The following is a 17530-nucleotide window of genomic DNA, read 5'->3' on the forward strand; positions in this document are numbered from 1 at the left end:
AATGTTTATTTTTGAGAGAGAGAGACAGAGCACACGCGAGGGAAGAGCAGAGAGAGAGGGAGACACAGAATCCGAAGCAGGTTCCAGGCTCTGAGCTGTCAGTACAGAGCCTGACATGGGGCTTGAACCCACGAACCACAAGATTGTGTCCTGAGCCGAAGTTGGAGGCTTAACTGACTGAGCCACCCAGGCGCCCCTATAAAGGTTTTATTTTTGAGTAATCTTTACACCTAACATGGGACTCAAACTCACAACCCTGAGATCAAGAGTCTCATGCTCTACCGACTGAGCCAGCTAGGCATCCCTCTTTTGACCATTTCCTAATTGGATGATGATGATGATGATTATTATTAATTATTTTACTGTTCAAAAACTTTTTATAACAGCTTTACTGAGGTATAACTCACAATACTGTTCACAGTGGCTTGAGAATTAATTCTCAATAAAGTGGTTTCGAGCATATTTACATGCTTGTGAAGCCATCACCACTATCTAACTCCAGAAAATTTTCGTTAATCCCCAGAGAAACTCCATGCCCATTAGCAGTCACTCTTTCCCCATTCTCTCCAGCTCCTCTCACCACTAAGCTCCTTTCTGCCTCTAGGGATTTGCCTGTTCTGGACACTTCATGTAAATGGAATCATAACATGAGGCCTTTTATGTCTTGTTTCTTTTGCTTAACATGTTTTCAGAGTTCATCCATGTTTTGCATCCAGTACTGCACTCCTCTGACAGAATTATGTGTTATTGTATGGACATACCACATTTCGTATGTCCGTTTGTCCGCCGATGGACATTTTGGTTGTTCCCACTTTTGGGCTATTACGAAGAATGCTGCTATTAACATCCATGTACAAGTTTTTGTGTGGACTTATGTTTTCATTTTTCTTGGATATATTCTTTTTTTTTTTTTTTAATTTTTTTTTAACTTTTTTTAAATTTATTTTTGAGACAGAGAGAGACAGAGCATGAACGGGGGAGGGTCAGAGAGAGAGGGAGACACAGAATCTGAAACAGGCTCCAGGCTCTGAGCAGTCAGCACAGAGCCCGACGCGGGGCTCGAACTCACATACCGCGAGATCGTGACCTGAGCCGAAGTCGGCCGCTTAACCGACTGAGCCACCCAGGCGCCCCTCTTGGATATATTCTTAAGAGTAGAATTGCTGGGCCATATGGTAACTCTATGCTTAGCTTTTTGAAGAACTGCCCGACTGTTTTCCAGAGAGACAGCACCATGTTACATTCCCACCAACAGTGTATGAGGCTTCTGATTTTTCTATATCCTCGCCAACATTTCTTGTCTTTCTTTTTGATGAGAGCCATCCAGTGGGTGTGAAGTGGTATCCCACTGTAACTTTGATTACTGCTGAGTTTTGAGAGTTCTTTGTATATTCTAGATACTAGTCCTTTGTTAGAAGTCCAACCATTAATTTTTAACTTACGGATTGGCTTTTGGTATCAACTCTAAGAATTCTTTGCTTCAGCGTTGCCTTTTATACTGACCAGCAGCATTTGTTGAAATAGAGAGACTTCAACCATCAGCCCCGAGAATCCAGCTCTGTTGATTGAGCCTTTATTTGTCCTCCCTCCAGTCAAGCAGACCCACTTGTTGGCGAATGTTGGGGGATGGGGAGGAAGGAAGAAAAGGACCAGGTAGCTGGACAGCCACATTCTGTCCTTTGGCATCAAGACGCGTCAGAGGTATCAAGAAGGCCTTTCTAAACTCGTATAGCTGATTCTGTTTCTCTTTCAGACCCTGGAGGAGGAGCTATTTGGGAACAATGAGGAGAGCCCAGCTTTCAAGGAGTTCTTGGACCTGCTGGGGGACACGATCACACTGCAGGACTTCAAAGGGTGGGTTTCGGCCAAGTGATGGCTCTGCCTCCACCGATGGCACCTTAGAGGAAGGGAGAGGGGAGACCGCTGAGTCTCAGAGGGTATGTGGGAGGTAAAAACATACACAAGAAACGTGGGATTATTTTTCAGCGAGTGATCAACGCTCATCTGCATTCCTGAGGAAACGGGTGATGTGGGGGATCATCCAGAAAGGCATATTGTCTGAGAGACACTGACATTGGCCTTCTGATAAATGATGAAACAGTTCCAGCCTCAGATTTGTCCTCCTAATTACATTTGGCTCTGACCAAGAGGGAAATGAATCCACCTACCCTGTCACTCACCTGCCAGGTCTTCTGGAGGCCTGATGAGCCTCAGGAAAGAGGGCCCTATGTAATTTGGGGAGAAGTGGCCCATTTCAGATAATGTTTAAAAAGGTTGGATAATTAAGAGTTGGTAGAAATATGGTAATCTCCCTGGCAAGACTCCATGCAACCGTCTCTGGTTCTGCAAGTGGACAGAAAGAATATTGGGGCTATTGCTTGGAAACTCTGGCCCTTGATTTTCCTTGACAAAGGCAACGTTTGAGAAGGGCCTTCAGGCCTGGCCCTCCTGTTCTATGCTTCGTGGCTGGCACATGGCTGAGCCCCAAGAATTCCCCACGTCAGCAGCCAAATTAACAGGATCTCCTCTAACATGTGTGAAAGCACCCAGCTCTGGGCCCGGTGTGTAGTAGGTGTTCAGTAATCACTTTTTTCCTCCGCCCCCTTCTCTCCTCCTCTTCCATCTTCTTTTCACCCCTCTTCCTCTGTCTTACTCCCCCTGCATGGTCATCACTGCCATCTGGAGTCAATCACACGAGTTAAAATCCCACCTCCACCACTTATTGGCTCTGTGACTTTGAATAAGCTAATAACCTCCAGAAGCCTCAGTTTCCTCATCTGTAAAAGGGAGATAAAGATAGTACTGACCCCACCAGGTTGTTAAGGGATTGAAATAGATAACAGCGTGTGAAGCACTTTTTATGCCACCTTCCATTGACTCTGAGATGCTATCATTGCAAGATGCATCCTGATTTTCAGAGATGTTAAAATATGAAAAAATGTGTGCTTTAGAATAGTTGAAATAGGGGTACCTGGGTGGTTCAGTCGATTAAGCATCCGACTTCGGCTTAGGTCACGATCCTGTGCTTTGTGGGTTCAAGCCCCGTGTCGGGCTCTGCGCTGACAGCTCGGAGCCTGGAGCCTGCTTCGTGTTCCATGTCTCCCTCTCTGTCTCTGCCCCTCCCCCGCTCATGCTCTGTCTCACTCTGTCTCAAAAATAAACAAGCATTACAAAAATATTTTAGAATAGATGAAATAAAGTGTATTAAAGCCAGGAAGGACCCTAGAGATCATGTACTTCTGTCCCCTTATTGTATAGAGAAAGGAAACTGAGACCTAGACAGATTAAGTGGTGTGCCCAAGATCATGTGCTGACTTGGTGGCCGAAGAAGGTTTAGAACCTGGAGAGCCGGACTCTTGGCCTGGTGAGCTTTCCTCCATGCCAGGCTGAGCACATTTTCTGGTTTGTATTACAGAGCTTGTGGGGACTGACATCCAGGGTCTGTTTTATTTCATTTTCTTAAAGGAACCTACATCTTCCTCTCCTTGCTGAAGAATATGATCCATGGCTAGAAGCCACATGTCTGTAAAGGAAGAAGGGGCAGTTCCTGGAAGCTGTTATATAAATGGAATCATACAATATATGGTGATATAAGTTCCTTAGTACTTTTCATTCCTGCCTTTGAGGAGATAAGCAGAGAGGGGCTCCTCGGACACCTCTAGGTTGGGTGCTGCTTTTCTGGGTCCCCACATCAGGGGCTGGCTGGGTAGGAATCCAGCATCTGTCATCTCTTCAGGCTCACTCTGGATGCTTCCAATAGGATGGCTGGTTGCCCTGGCTCTGGGCTGAAGACTTGGACATGCCTTGCAGGGAAGAAAGGCTTATGCACAGCCTTGGGGGCCACTGGCACCTGGATGGCATTTGTCTTGGGATTGTGGATGGGCAGCCTCCCTTCCTATGTGACCATATGGATGTTCTGCCTTTGTTTTCAATAATAGACTGACCTACGGTTAAAACTTTAGGACTCGTCTGCCCAGAAGCACAGAGCTCCCTGCGATGCCCATATCATTCTTTCTGTGCCCTCACTCTCACATGTCTTCTCATTCATTCTCCTACCCCCCATATCCTCAGGGGAGTTTGTACCAAGAAGCCCACTTGTCCTCACCCTGTGCTCTTGCCCTGTTTTCCTGACAGTTTCCGAGGCGGCCTGGATGTGACCCACGGACAGACGGGGCTGGAATCGGTATACACGATATTCCGGGACAGGGAGATCATGTTTCACGTCTCCACAAAGCTGCCGTTTACTGAGGGAGACGCCCAGCAGGTAACCTGGTTCCAGAGGGCTTCGGGAGCATGGGGCATGTGAGGTGAAAGCCTGCTTCTGGTCTTAGATACTTGAGGGACTGCGGTCCCCTCCCCATTTTCTTAATCCAGAGGCTTGTTTAGCTGTTCTCATGGAAGTCTGTTCCATCGTGTTATCTCCCGCAGGCCTTGTGGGAGGACAGGGCCCCTGGTTGTTCCACTTTGACTGGTGGGGCACCTGCAGCTCCTCGTGGTTAAAAGACCATGTCCTGCTTGATGAGGGGCGGAGCTGGGAGCAGAGCCCAAGTGCCCTGCTCGTGTAGGGTGCTCGCCAACAGTACCCGATGGAGTTTGCAGATAGCAGCTTGACGCCAGCCCTGCCACTTAGGGGTGTGTGATTCCAGGCAAGCTGGGTAACCTGGTGACCTCGTGGTCCTCAGCTGTAAAACAGGGATGATACCACCTAAATCAGGGGCTTGTTGCGGGCATCACAGAAGGTTCGGAGCGTAGCGCTTAGTATGCTGCCTGGCTCGTGGCAGGCTACCTTCCTGACAGTTGTCCAGTCTGCAGGCCGCTGGGCTGTTTGTCCTTCTTCCTGCCCCAGTGATGGATGGCAAGGTGCTCATTGCCTGAGACCCCCCCCCCCCCCCCCCCCCCCCCCCCCCCCCCCCCCGCCTTCCAGCCTTTCTAGTCTCATGGCCTCATCTCTCACCACACCTGCCTGTGGGCAGGAATTCGGCCTTTACCTGAACCGGGGTGAGACTTCTGCATCCAGTGTCTTCCCGTCTTCTCTCTCATTTGTGGCTTCTGATGGGCCCTGAGACCAGCAGCCAAGGCCTGGCCGTTGCACCATCTGCCCCTTTCCACTCTTTATGCCTTTTTAGTCTCCAGGAAAATCAGAAAGGGAGGTAGGCTCTTCACCAGACTCTGACCCATTCCTTTCTGAGCAGGGAGCTGAGGAGGGAGCACAGATGTAATACTGTAAACATAGTGCCTGGCTTCTTAGGAAAAAGGGAAATTGGCAAACGAGACTGTGATTTGGCTCTAAAATAACCACTGAATGTTCCAGAAACAAATGGGAGCAGGATTCCTTTTGAATCCAAAGTAGGTTTTCTCTCCACATTTTTACCTTAGTCTCTGTTCCCTCATGGCCTCCTCACACCCTGCCCCAGCCTGGGGCTGTCTTTCAGTCTCACCTGTATTCAGTGGGAAGTACACAGAGCCTTCTGCAAGGACTAAATAAGTATTAATTTTCTCTTCCCAAGAAATGGGAGGCAGTGGGTGGAATACGTGAGGCAATTTGTGTAAAAGTACCCAGCACGGGTTCAGTTTATAGTAAATGAGAAATTCAATGTGGAACATAGGGCCTGCATTCAGTAAGTGCTTAATAAAGGAACAAATGTATAGGTAAGCGCCTAGCCAGAACTTAGCGTACAGGAGGGCCCTAACATTTGAAATCGTGTGTGAACAGCCCAGCATGGGTCCTCACATACAGGTGCTCAGTGATTGAGATCACCTGTGAAAGCACCTGGCACAGTTTGGGACTCTGAATCAGGGTTGTTTACCCATGACCTCTGCCGAGCCAGGTTGCCCTCTTTCTCTGAGCATGGCTCTCCTTCCCTCTGCTATAGAATGATCCGTCCACTCATCCCTGCTCATCCACATTACTGTCAAGCACTGTCTTCCCCCCCACCTCCTCTTCCAGGAAGCCTTCTCAGATTAGCATGAGGCCTGTGATTTTATTCTCCTCTCTGCCTCCATAATGTTGGACACTTTGTGTGTGGCAGCTGATTTAGCACATGCTGGCTGGTGCCTTTGTTACTGTCCTCAGGTAGCTTCATCTGAGTTTGTGTGTCTTCTGGATCAGTTACAGGCTTTACCAGCAAAACTCGTCCCTCACCTTTTTTTTTTTTTTTTTTTTGATTTAACTTTATTTTTTATTTTTTAAAATTTACACACAAATTAGTATGTAGTAAAACAATGATTTCAGTGGATTCCTTAATGCCTCTTACCCATTTAGTCCATCCCCCCTCCCACAACCCCTCCAGCAACCCTCAGTTTGTTCTGACCCATATTTGTGGGTCTCTTTTGTTTTGTCCCTCTCCCTGTTTTTATATTATTTTTGTTTCCCTTCCCTTATGTTCATTTGTTTTGTCTCTTAAAGTCCTCATATGAGTGAAGTCATGATTTTTGTCTTTCTCTGACTAATTTCACTGAGCATAATACCCTCCGGTTCCATCCACGTAGTTGCAAATGGCAAGATTTCATTCTTTTTGATTGCTGAGTAATACTCCATTGTGTGTGTGTATGTGTGTGTGTGTGTGTGTGTGTGTGTGTGTGTGTGTATATATATATATATATATATATATATATATACCACATTTTCTTTATCCATTCATGCATTGATGGACATTTGGGCTCTTTCCACACTTTGGCTATTGTTGATGGTGCTGCTATAAACATGGGAGTGCATGTGTCCCTTCGAAACAGCACACCTGTATCCCTTTGATAAATACCTAGTAGTGCAATTGCTGGGTCTAGGGTAGTTCTATTTTTAATTTTTTGAGGAACCTCCAAACTGTTTTCCAGAGTGGCTGCACCAGTTCGCATTCCCACCAACAATGCAAAAGTATTGCCCTTTCTCCACATCCTCGCCAACATCTGTTGTCGCCTAAGTTGTTAATGTTAGCCATTCTGACAGGTGTAAGGTGGTATCTTATTGTGTTGATTTGTATTTCCCTGATGATGAGTGATGTTGAGCATTTTTTCATGTGTTGGTTGGCCATCTGGATGTCTTCTTTGGAGAAGTGTCTAATTCATGTCTTTTGCCCATTTCTTCACTGGATTATTTGTTTTTTTGGCTGTTGAGTTTGATAAGTTCTTTGTAGATATTGGATATAACCCTTTATCTGATATGTCATTTGCAAATATCTTCTCCCATTCTATCGGTTGCCTTTTAGTTTTGCTGATTGTTTCCTTCATTGTGCAGAAGCTTTTTATTTTGATGAGGTCCCAGTAGTTCATTTTTGCTTTTGTTTCCCTTGTCTCTAGAGACGTGTTGAGTAAGAAATTGCTGCAGACAAGATCAAAGAGGTTTTTGCCTGCTTTCTCCTCGAGGATTTTGATGGCTTCCTGTCTTACATTGAGGTCTTTCATCCACTTTATTTTTGTGTATGGTGTAAGAAAGTGGTCCAGGTTCATTCTTCTGCATGTTGCTGTCCAGTTTTCCCAGCACCACTTGCTGAAGAGACTGTCTTTATTCCATTGGATATTCTTTCCTGCTCTGTCAAAGATTAGTTGGCCGTATGTTTGTGGGTCCATTTCTGGGTTCTCTATTCTGTTCTATTGGTCTGAGTGTCTGTTCTTGTGCCAGTACCATACTGTCTTGATGATTACAGCTTTGTAGTATAGCTTGAAGTCTGGGATTGTGATGCCTCCTGCATTGGTTTTCTTTTTCAAGATTGCTTTGGCTATTTGGGGGCTTTTCTGGTTCCATACAAATTTTAGGATTATTTGTTCTAGCTCTGTGAAGAATGCTGGTGTTACTTTGATAGGATCGCATTGAATATGTAGATTGCTTTGGGTAGTATCGACATTTTAGTAATATTTGTTCTTCCTATCCAGGAGCATGGAATCTTCTTCCATTTCTTTGTATCTTCTTCAATTTCTTTCATCAGCTTTCTATAGTTTTCAGTGTATAGATTTTTTACCTCTTTGGTTAGATTGATTCCTAGGTATTTTATGGTTTTTGGTGCAACTGTAAATGGGATCGATTCCTTGATTTCTCTTTCTGTCGCTTCATTGTTGGTGTGTAGAAATGCAGCCGATTTCTGTGCACTGATTTTATATCCTGCAACTTTCCCGAATTTATGAATCAGTTACAGCAGTTTTTGGTGGAATCTTTTGGGTTTTCCATGTAGAGTATCATGTCATCTGTGAAGACTGAAAGTTTGACCTCCTCCTGGCCAATTTGGATGCCTTTTATTTCTTTGTGTTGTCTGATTGCAGAGGCTAAGACTTCCAATACCATGCTGAATAACAGTGGCGAGAGTAGACATCCCTGCCTTGTTCCTGACCTTAGGGGGAGTTGTCCCTCACCTTTTAACCATCCTCCACGAGCCCCAAGTCAGGGCTCTGCATGCTTTGGAGCTCAGTAAGATGCTTGCTAGCCTCTACCTAATATCTTAGGTGTCTCCCCCAGTTTTTCTTTTTGGTGGCTTCTAAAGATTGAAAAAAAAAAAAAAAGCCCCTGGAGAGGTAGGTCTCAGAGTTTCAGGATTTATATATAAAGATAGAATAATGAGGAATTTCCTGTATAGATCTATCCTGTTTTCAGGATATTCCTTGCTGGCTTATAACAATGGAACACTTTTCTGTTTAGCTCCAGAGAAAGAGACACATTGGGAATGACATTGTGGCCATCATCTTCCAAGAAGAAAACACACCGTTTGTCCCAGATATGATTGCCTCCAACTTCTTACATGCCTACATTGTTGTGCAGGTCGAGAATCCGGGCACAGAGACCCCATCCTACAAGGTGAGGAGAACGTTGGAGGAAGTGGTGGGCCCAGGCACTTCACCACATCTTATGGATTTAGTTAAATCAAGGACCACTAGTTCTCAGTGGCTCCTCGGGTCATTCTCCAAAATGGTACTCCTAGTGTTGGTATGATCAGTTTTCTAGAAATCCCAGGTTTCTGGGATTTGGGAGCCAAGAGGCCTGCCTTATGAGGTCATATCCTCCATCTGGCTGCTTCCAGGTTCAATAGCATCCAACTCAAGGGTTGAGAAGCCCCCAGTGCCTCTGTTTGGAATCTGGTAATGCCATCGGCTGGACTAAGGCAGAGCCAGAGGAGAGGAACAAAAGAGAGGAGGGTGGGGAGGACTATCAGGAAAGGGAAGGGAAGAGGTGTGGTAACAAAGGGGAAGAAAGGAAAGGAGAAATGTTTATGGTGACAGCGCTGGAGAGCAGGGGATCCGGCAGACCCTGGCCATGGGGTGGGCTCTTCTTGTTTAGCTGTTCTAGAATAAACCATTGGTCTTAATTTGAAGACTCCCAGGGAGTGGGGGGGGTTGCAAGCACCTGAGTCTAAGTCTGAATCTAAGCCTCCCCATCGATAAGTGGTCTTCCAGGTTGGCTCAGTGTCCTCCCCGATGCAGGGAGGCCCTGGCAGCCCTCACCCTGCCCGTTCCCGATGGCTGTGCCGCCAGCCCTCCGCTCCCCTCCCCTTCTCTGTGAGAAACAATTCTAACCTCTTGGGCAACAGTTTCTATCTCACTGGTGCTGGGAGCTGTGGGCTCCAAGGGAGATAGATTGAGGCAGGGTCTTTAAGGTGGATGTTAGTCTTTGAACCTCTTGTGGATATACGCAGAATGCTTATGTGCAAGATGTTGCGTTCATGTGCTGCTTTGCATATTAGGGGGAGAGAGACCAAAGGTCAGATTCTCAGAGGGCTCCCTGTTCCCCAGAAGTGTTAGGAACCACGGTTCTAAGGGAGAGGGAAATGAGCCTGTCGTTGCCAATGGGAACTTGGAATGATCTGAAAATGGAGTAACTGTGTAATAGCTTAGGCCAGTGCTGGTTCCTAGGGCTTACAAAGCCCAAGTGTTTCATGGCCATCTTCATGAAGTATCAACTTTGCTTGAAGATTTTGGAAAGGAAAATGATGTCGTATAATTATTACGTCAGTAGAAACCCACATATTTGAGTGCAAAATGCACATCAACTTAAAAGCAGATATGAGACTACAAACAAAACCCCACACTCTCTCCTACGAGGAAAGCTGACTCTTCTGTCCCCATGTTCATGTTGATGTCCATGCTCCTCCGTCATTGAGCACTTTCAGATTTTCGGCTGAAAAGTTGCAGAAGCCATGTTTTGGGCATTTCCTCGGAGGATCACCTTCTTACACCAAAATGGGCATTCCCTTCAAACAGCTGTTTGATTTGTTGATGGAAGCAAGTTTATTCATTCAGTGCCCCCTGTGTGCTGGGGGTGGGACACGTGGAAGTGACCTACAGGGAAGGGGGAGAGGGCCAGTGAGTGCAGTTCAGCCACCGGGCCACTCAGACAGCCAACTGACTCTCTTCACAGCCAGTGGAGGCAGAGAGCCGCTGGGTAGGATCCTCGAGGTAAAGCTGTGTGGTAGGAGGGCTCCCAGACGCTGCCAGGCAGTCATGTGCGAACGTGTGGCTTGTCTGCTGGGCCTCTGCTGGCAGAAGAGGCCTCTCGTGGAGGTTTAGTATTTGTTTTTAGCTCCTGATAGGAAATGGAACTCAGCTAACTGGCTTCTCCACTTTCTCAAGAGCTTAGTGGGGTGGGAAAATGCAGAGATCCAAAAAAACACCACTCCCCTCCCCCCCACCTCCAGCTTTGATGCCTGAAGTCTTTACCAAGGCTTCTCAGCCAAAGCCCATGGTCCAGGGAGAAGCACTGTCCTCAGAGAGGGTGGCAATAAGCAGAGAAGCGGGACCCACAGGGAGAGCCGTGCTCTGTCCCCAGGCTTTGGGACTGTGTGGTCCACCTGCCGGGCAAACATCCAGGCTGGAAGGCAGACCTGTGAATGGGGCTGGGGATGCAGGGCGGGGGGAGGGAGGCCAGCCTTCCAACATGCTCCCCAGAGCTCTGTCCCTTCATATTCCCAGCAGCACCCCAGGTGATGAGAAGACCCGGGAAGACCTGGTCAGATTCCTCAGAGGGTCCAAGGTGAAATGGGACTTTCACTGACCTCTGCAGACTTAGGGGCTATGGCAAAGGAGGGTGAGATATCCCCAGGGGCTGAACAGTGTCCCAGGAGGCCTCCACCGGGGAGGATGAACAGGAAAGAAAAGGAAATAGAGGGAAGGACAGGGGTGGGAAGGTGCAGGAAAGCCCCCCAGACCGAGAGGCTCAGGAGCTGACGGTTCTGGTCCCGGCCCTGCCTCTGACTGCTGCATGACCTTGAGCCGGTTCCTTCCCTCTCTGGACCTCAGCTTCCATCTGTGTGAAATGAGGAAGTTGGACTAGACCAGCTCTGAGTTCCTTCCAGCCCTGACATACTGCGGGAGGGGAAGCGGAGTCAGGGGTTGGGGGAGTTGAGGAAGAGGGGTATGTGTGTGTGTGTGTGTGTGTGTGTGTGTGTGTGTGTGTGAAGAGAGAGAGAGAGAGAGAGAGAGAGAGAGAGAGAGAGAGAGAAGGAAATGGTTGAGGGGAACTCTCTAGTATTTCAAGTGTCCTTTCTTAGGTGCAGGTCAGCAGGGGAAGTAAAAAAACAAAGCCCCAGGTAACAGGTTACCCCATACTGGGTGCTTGCTCTGCACCAGGCACTGTGCTAGGCCCTTAGAAGCACAGCCTCCTTGAACCTTCACGAGCCCCTGGTCAGGCAGGGTCTCTTGTTAGCCCTATTTTACAGGAAGGAAATTGAGGCTGAGAGCCTAAGCCACTTAAGGCTGGAGGCCACAGAGCCCGGAGGTGGGGAGCTGGAGTGTGTCCAGGTCTGCCAGTGGTCTTCACCACTGAGCCATCAGAGCAGGTGGGAACTTGGCTACAAAACTCAGGGGTGCATGAAAAGTGATGTCAGATGATTTTTCAGACGGGAATTTTGTCCCTGTCCTGCCCGGATGGAAGGGAACTCCGGCTGAACCGTTACTAGAACTCCCTCCTCTTCCTGTCTCAGGTCACCCTGCCCCTGATTCCTGAAGCCCGGCAGAGGTCTCAGGAATCCTATGGGAAGCACCCCACTGGGGAGGGGTGCTCCCTGTGTACCCCCTTCCCCTCACTGCCGATCTGGTGCCTGGGCAGCCTTCCACGGTTCTCCAAGGCTTCCAGGCCACACTTGGCCGTGCATGTCAAGGTGGGAGCCCTTGGAGGCTCCCCGCCTCCCTGGTGTATCCTTGAACTCACACGCTCCAAGCCTCCTTCTCTTTCCAGCCTCGAAAATTCTCTTCCCCACAGTACCTGCACCTCTCTCTCAGCCCTGCCCTGCCCCCTGCTGGGAGGCCCGCACTGAATTTAGAAACTGAGAAGGTGGGGCCGTGTTCTGGCAGCTTCTGCTTTCGGCCCAGCAACCCACCTGTCCTCAAGAGGAGGGAACAGCAAAGCCCTGGGCACTTTGTTGGAAAAGGGGTCAGGAGAGGGAACACAGTGGGGATAGAAGATGCATGGCCGTCACCCGGAAGGATCCTGTCTCCTGCTTTTCTGACATGGCTGCTATGGTGGGCTTATCTGACCAAGAGACTCGGCAGGTTGAAGAGCATGTCTGAAGCGCCTTACCCAGTCAGCACAGACCACTCTAGAGCAAGCCTGAGAAGGAGAGCCATAGGGGTGGGAAGAGGGCGGAGGGCCTGACCTCTGGCCTACCCCCCCACCTCAGTTCCTGTGCACAGTGGGTGGTGGTGGGGTACTGTGTTTGGCAGCTGGAACCAGCCAGAGATCATGTCAGCTGAACACACACCATTTCCTAATTCTGGGCACACAGACAGCCTTGAGCTTGGGGAGAGAAAGCAGTACTGACCAGCTCTCTCCCGCTGTTTCCTTCCAGACCCTGGCAGGGCCTTCCCTTGGCCTGGCTCTGAGCTGCCTGCTCACCCGGTCTGGCAGACTCTCTGCATCTGCCCTGCTTCATAGGCCAGGGAGGCTGGCAGCACGCCAGGGCCAGGCTCACGCCAGCGGCAGTCTGGGAAAGGGAGAGGGCAGAGTCTCTAGAGAGGCCTGCAGCCTTTGGGCTGAGAGCAGGTGAAACCAGGGCACGTCCACGCAGGGAGAGCATCTGGATGTGCTGGGCCTGTCCTGAGGCTGGGACACCCCTAGGCAGAGCGCCTGGGTGCTCTCACTCCTAGTTCCTGCCTCCCCAGGCTGGCCGGAAGTGGACACCACACCCAGAGCCTGGGGCACCCTGTGCAAGAGCACCGTGATGTCCCCCTACCCACAATTCCCAGCCTGGGCCCTGGCGCTCTGTTGGTTCAGGGCTCACCCAGACAGACTGTCTAACCCTGCGTGTGGGGCCAGGGCTCCCAAACACTAGTCCACCAACCGCACGAAAGCTTTGTGGAGTGTTTAACAGTTGCGGATTCCTGGCTCTGCCCCAGAACTTGTGATTCAGTAAGTTTGGGGTGGAGCCCATGCAATCGGTATTTATTTTTTAAACACGTGAAGTGATTCAGGTTTGGGAGTCAGTGTTGTGGGAAAAGGACCACAGAGCAGGACCAGGAGGTCTGGATTCCCTGGTCATCTCTGTGGCTAATCACCTGTGTGCCTGAGGGGAGATGGCTCCCAGTCTCTGGGCATCTGTGTCCCCATCAGTAAGACAGGGTTAACGGTTCTCACTTTGTCTTCTCCGTGGGATTAATATCCATTCAAATGAGGCAACAAGATAAGTCCTCCTGGGCACTTGTACTGCGTTAGAAGCGGAGTCCCAGGCTACTCCTCAGTCCTGTCTGGTCATCTTGCCAAACTTGTTTCTGGCCTCCAAGAATGTAGATGAGAGCATGTGGATGGCTCTGTGCAGCCGGCCCCACTTCTAGGAACAACGACTTGGGCCATGCTGGTGATGGCTCATGGGAGTGTTGGATTTGAGTTCTGGGGAGGGGAGGGCAGAGGATGCTCTGGGTGGTGGGCTTTCCTAGGGCCAGGGCTTGGAATGCATTATCCTCCTCAGCTTGGATGTCTTCCCTCCTGGCCCACACCGAGACTCTGTTTCAGGTGTCAGTCACCGCACGGGAAGATGTGCCCGCCTTTGGCCCACCTCTGCCCAGCCCTCCTGTTTTCCAGAAGGTAAGAAACCCCTTTCTGCTCTTCTCTTATCTCAGGCTCTAGGTTTCAGCATCTGAGTGGCCGTGGCTGGAGTGGGGCCGGATCTGGGCTGGGGATGTTAGAAGCGCCTTAGGCAGGCTTGGGAGAAACTCCTTACTTGGGGTCTCTCCCCTCCTCTCCTGGTGCCGCCAGCCTGGCCTAGTACAGTGCCTCTTCTCACAGTGTTTGACGCTGGCTTTGCCTTTCTGCTAGAAGAAACATTTTTGTACCTATGCCACAGTCCCAGAAGCCTTGGACAAGAATTGCTTTCAGTCATGGAAACGCCGGGGCAAGGGGTTGATTTCCTGGGACCAGGAGAGCTGGTTTCCACGTTGGCATCTTAGGTGGGCCTGGCCTGGGCTAGAAAATGACCGAATGTCAGAAGGAGGCCTTTTAGGGACTCTCCTCAGACCCTCTGTTCTGCTTACCTGTTGCTGTGGCTGAAAGCCCTTTCAGCAACAGCTGAGGCTGAGAGAATCCCAGAGCTTCATGTCTGTTCCAGGGCCCGGAGTTCAGGGAGTTTCTGCTCACCAAGCTCACCAACGCGGAGAACGCTTGCTGCAAGTCGGACAAGTTTGCAAAACTGGAGGTGAGAGCACTGCTTCTGGAAGTCTTCCTCCTGCCTTCCTGGCTGCTTTCAGCCGGCCTGTCCCGGGGGTCTTTTCCTGGGGGCTGCTCAAGGTGCGGGGCACTGTGTTTGCCCCTCTAAGCCTTCAGTTCTGCGTTGATTTAGGAACTCTTTTCTCTTGTGGAAACTTCATGCAAACTTCAGGTCTAACCAACCATGCACCAGCCATTTATTGAGCACCTACTGTGTGGCAGGCTCTGTTTTATTCCCCGTGATACCGGGGTGAGACATAGTTTCTGCCTTATGGAGCTTTTGGGCTGGTGGGAAGGGGCCATTACTTAAGAGACAGGTATGATATAGTCTCCACACTGGGCCGTGATGGAGGCCAGCACAGGGGCTGTGACTGCTTCTGCCCATGCAGAACTGGGATGTGTTCAGGGAAGGCTTCTTGGAGGAGGTGGCCCTTGACCTGCTGAATCTGGGTATCTGACAAGGCTTCTGCCAGGAGGAAAGTTTGAGGAGGGTTATTCTAGGCATGGGAAATAGCATGAGCAAAGGCCGGGCAGATCAGAGCATGACTTTTGAGGGAGTCCCAGAGGGTTTGACATGGCCTGAGAGAAGGACTCGTGTGGGGGTGGATACTCAGCTGGAGAGGTTGGTTGGGTCAGGTCAGGAAGGGCTTTGAACTTTAGAGGTGATGAGGTACTAACACAATACTTAGGAGAGTGATGGTTTGCTTTGCATATTAGAAGATTACCCTGATGTGACAAGAAGGGCAGGCTGCCAGGGAGGAGGGCAGGAAGGGTGGCAAGCCAGCTATTACAGGAGTCCAGGACACATGGTGACAGCTTGCTTGCACTGGCCACAGGAGGAAATGGTTTGGGGGCAGGGTTGGGAGGACTTGATGGAGTCCTGTATTTGGGTGGGACGAAGTGGAATTCCAGGGCGGCTCTTGGGCCTTTGGCCCGGGCTCTTCACCTACCTGGGGATCATTGGGAATGAGGTCTTTTAGGACCTGCTGACCTGGAAGTGCCTGCAAGGGTTGCTGCAAGGGCTAGTCCTGGTACGTGTGCACGGCGCCCCCTGGAGGTTGTATCCATGGCCCTGGTGCGCCGTCCGGATGGAGAAGGGCAGTTGGGTACGCGGCTGTGGAGCTGGAGGCAGAGATCTGAGCTGGGACTCGGCAGGGTAGAGCTGTGGGATGGCTCGAGGAGAAGGGGCGGGGGGAGAGAGCAGAGGCCAGCCACAGAGCTTTGGTATTACCTGCAGTACTTGTGAGCACGGAGCCTAGCCAGGCCTGAGGTCCACACTGTTAACTGGGATGCTGGTGGTCAGGTGTCTGGAGCCCTGGGGAGAGGGCGCATCTCTGTCCTCGGTGCCAGCTCCATCGTCCCCACCCTCTTTTCTTCTAGGACCGGACGAGGGCCGCCCTTCTGGACAACCTTCATGATGAGCTTCACACCCACACACAGGCCATGCTGGGACTGGGCCCAGAAGAGGACAAGTTTGAGAATGGGGGCCATGGGGGATTCTTGGAGTCTTTTAAGGTACAGGCACAGGAGCGGCTGGGGATTGTGTATGGTGGAGGTGAGGGTGGGGCAAACAAAGGGAGGGGTCCAAGGTCTTTGGGGTCCTGACCCCAGAGCCCAAGTGCCAGGATTGCAGTGTTCGTAGAGGGCAGGGGCATCGGGAAGTGTGAGCGGGCAGAGCAGCCAGCAGTGTCTCTGGCGTCTTCTGCATCCTTCCTTGATTCGGATTTTGTCTCCTCCTGGCCCAGGAGTCTGAGAAACAGGGACAGGGAAAGAGTTGTCAGCAGGCAGCAGGAGAGGAGCCAGCACAAACCAGGAACGTTACTGCCTTCAACTTCCTCCTTCTGTGGCGGGATGAGGAGTCCAGGACAGGATGATGAGAGCCAGGACAAGCCTTAGGGGTCTGTAACAGCCAGTGTGTGGTACTGTGATGGTCCACCTGGCAGGGCGTTGGAGGACCCGGCCAGGGCCGGTGGGACGGAGTTACAGGCAAGTAAATCTCTGTGGACTTTGCAAAAGGAAGAACTTTCTAACGAGGACGAGCTGCTAAAAGAAGTAGTGAGCTCGCTGTCCCTGGAAGTATTCAAGTAGAGCTCGGGCAGCCACTGAGCTAGTGTGAGATACAGGAGGCTTATCATCACATGTTTACTGAGCGTTTTTGGTCCACACAGCTCTTACGTCCAGCATCTAGCTTGACCTTGGCTGTATTCCTGTGTAGTCAACAGAATGAGTCTTGTTATTCCTACTCACACGTGAGGGCACAGGCGAGAGGGGCCGCAGGACTGCTCAAAACCTTACACCTACTTAGAGGTAGAGAAACAAACTCAGCCTTTCTGGTTCTTAGGTTAACATTCTGCCGGAATGCCCGTTGCAGAATGACTTGTCGAGCTGCCGTTTTGGGGGCAGTATGTGTGGGGTCAGGGTGAGCCCTGCCTGCGTTAGAATCCCAGCTCAGTGTGATCGTGGGCACAGTCTTTAAAGTCTCTGAGCTGCAGTGTTCTCAACGACACACGGATGATCAATCGGACCTCTGGAGTTGCTGGAGGAATTCACTGAAATAATACGTGGAGAGTGCGCGTTGCCTGGAACACGGTAAATGCTTGGTGAAAGCGTTAGCTATTATTGCTGCGTAAGGTGAAAACTTACTGTGCGCCAACCCATCTAAAGCCTCACAAGTGCCCTCTGTGCCCTGTGAGGAAGGCTGTTATGATGGGGATAATAACTCATTTCCAGTTTTATTAATTGTGGGTGTAATTTTTCGTGTGAGGAAATTAAGGCTCAAAGAGACAAAGTAATTCGAATCCGAGTGTTGAGTTGAGTCTGCTGGATCGCAGAGCCCGTGCTCTACATGATGCTGCCTCTGGTTCCAGACTCGGTTAGGATTCCACCCATGCCAACCTGGCCTGGGCAAGCCTGGGGTCT

At 50.1% G+C, this 17530-nt stretch overlaps 1 protein-coding gene across 13 annotated transcripts in view; it reads left to right on the forward strand.

Annotated features, from left to right (window-relative positions):
- Positions 1-17530, forward strand: part of RAP1GAP2 (RAP1 GTPase activating protein 2) — a 224991-nt gene that overhangs the window by 187239 nt on the left and 20222 nt on the right. For all 13 annotated transcript variants that reach the window (XR_009254949.1, XM_058703622.1, XM_058703626.1 and 10 more), the window contains 6 exons: positions 1754-1854; positions 4135-4264; positions 8624-8779; positions 13922-13993; positions 14514-14600; positions 15992-16126. Coding sequence is in view for 12 of the 13 variants with exons in the window: in XM_058703622.1 (XP_058559605.1) it covers positions 1754-1854; positions 4135-4264; positions 8624-8779; positions 13922-13993; positions 14514-14600; positions 15992-16126 (681 nt within the window). In the remaining variant the exon portion in view is untranslated. The remainder of the gene's footprint in view (positions 1-1753; positions 1855-4134; positions 4265-8623; positions 8780-13921; positions 13994-14513; positions 14601-15991; positions 16127-17530) is intronic.

The sequence above is a fragment of the Neofelis nebulosa genome, chromosome 16, assembly GCF_028018385.1.
Source record: "Neofelis nebulosa isolate mNeoNeb1 chromosome 16, mNeoNeb1.pri, whole genome shotgun sequence".
NCBI lineage: Eukaryota > Metazoa > Chordata > Mammalia > Carnivora > Felidae > Neofelis > Neofelis nebulosa.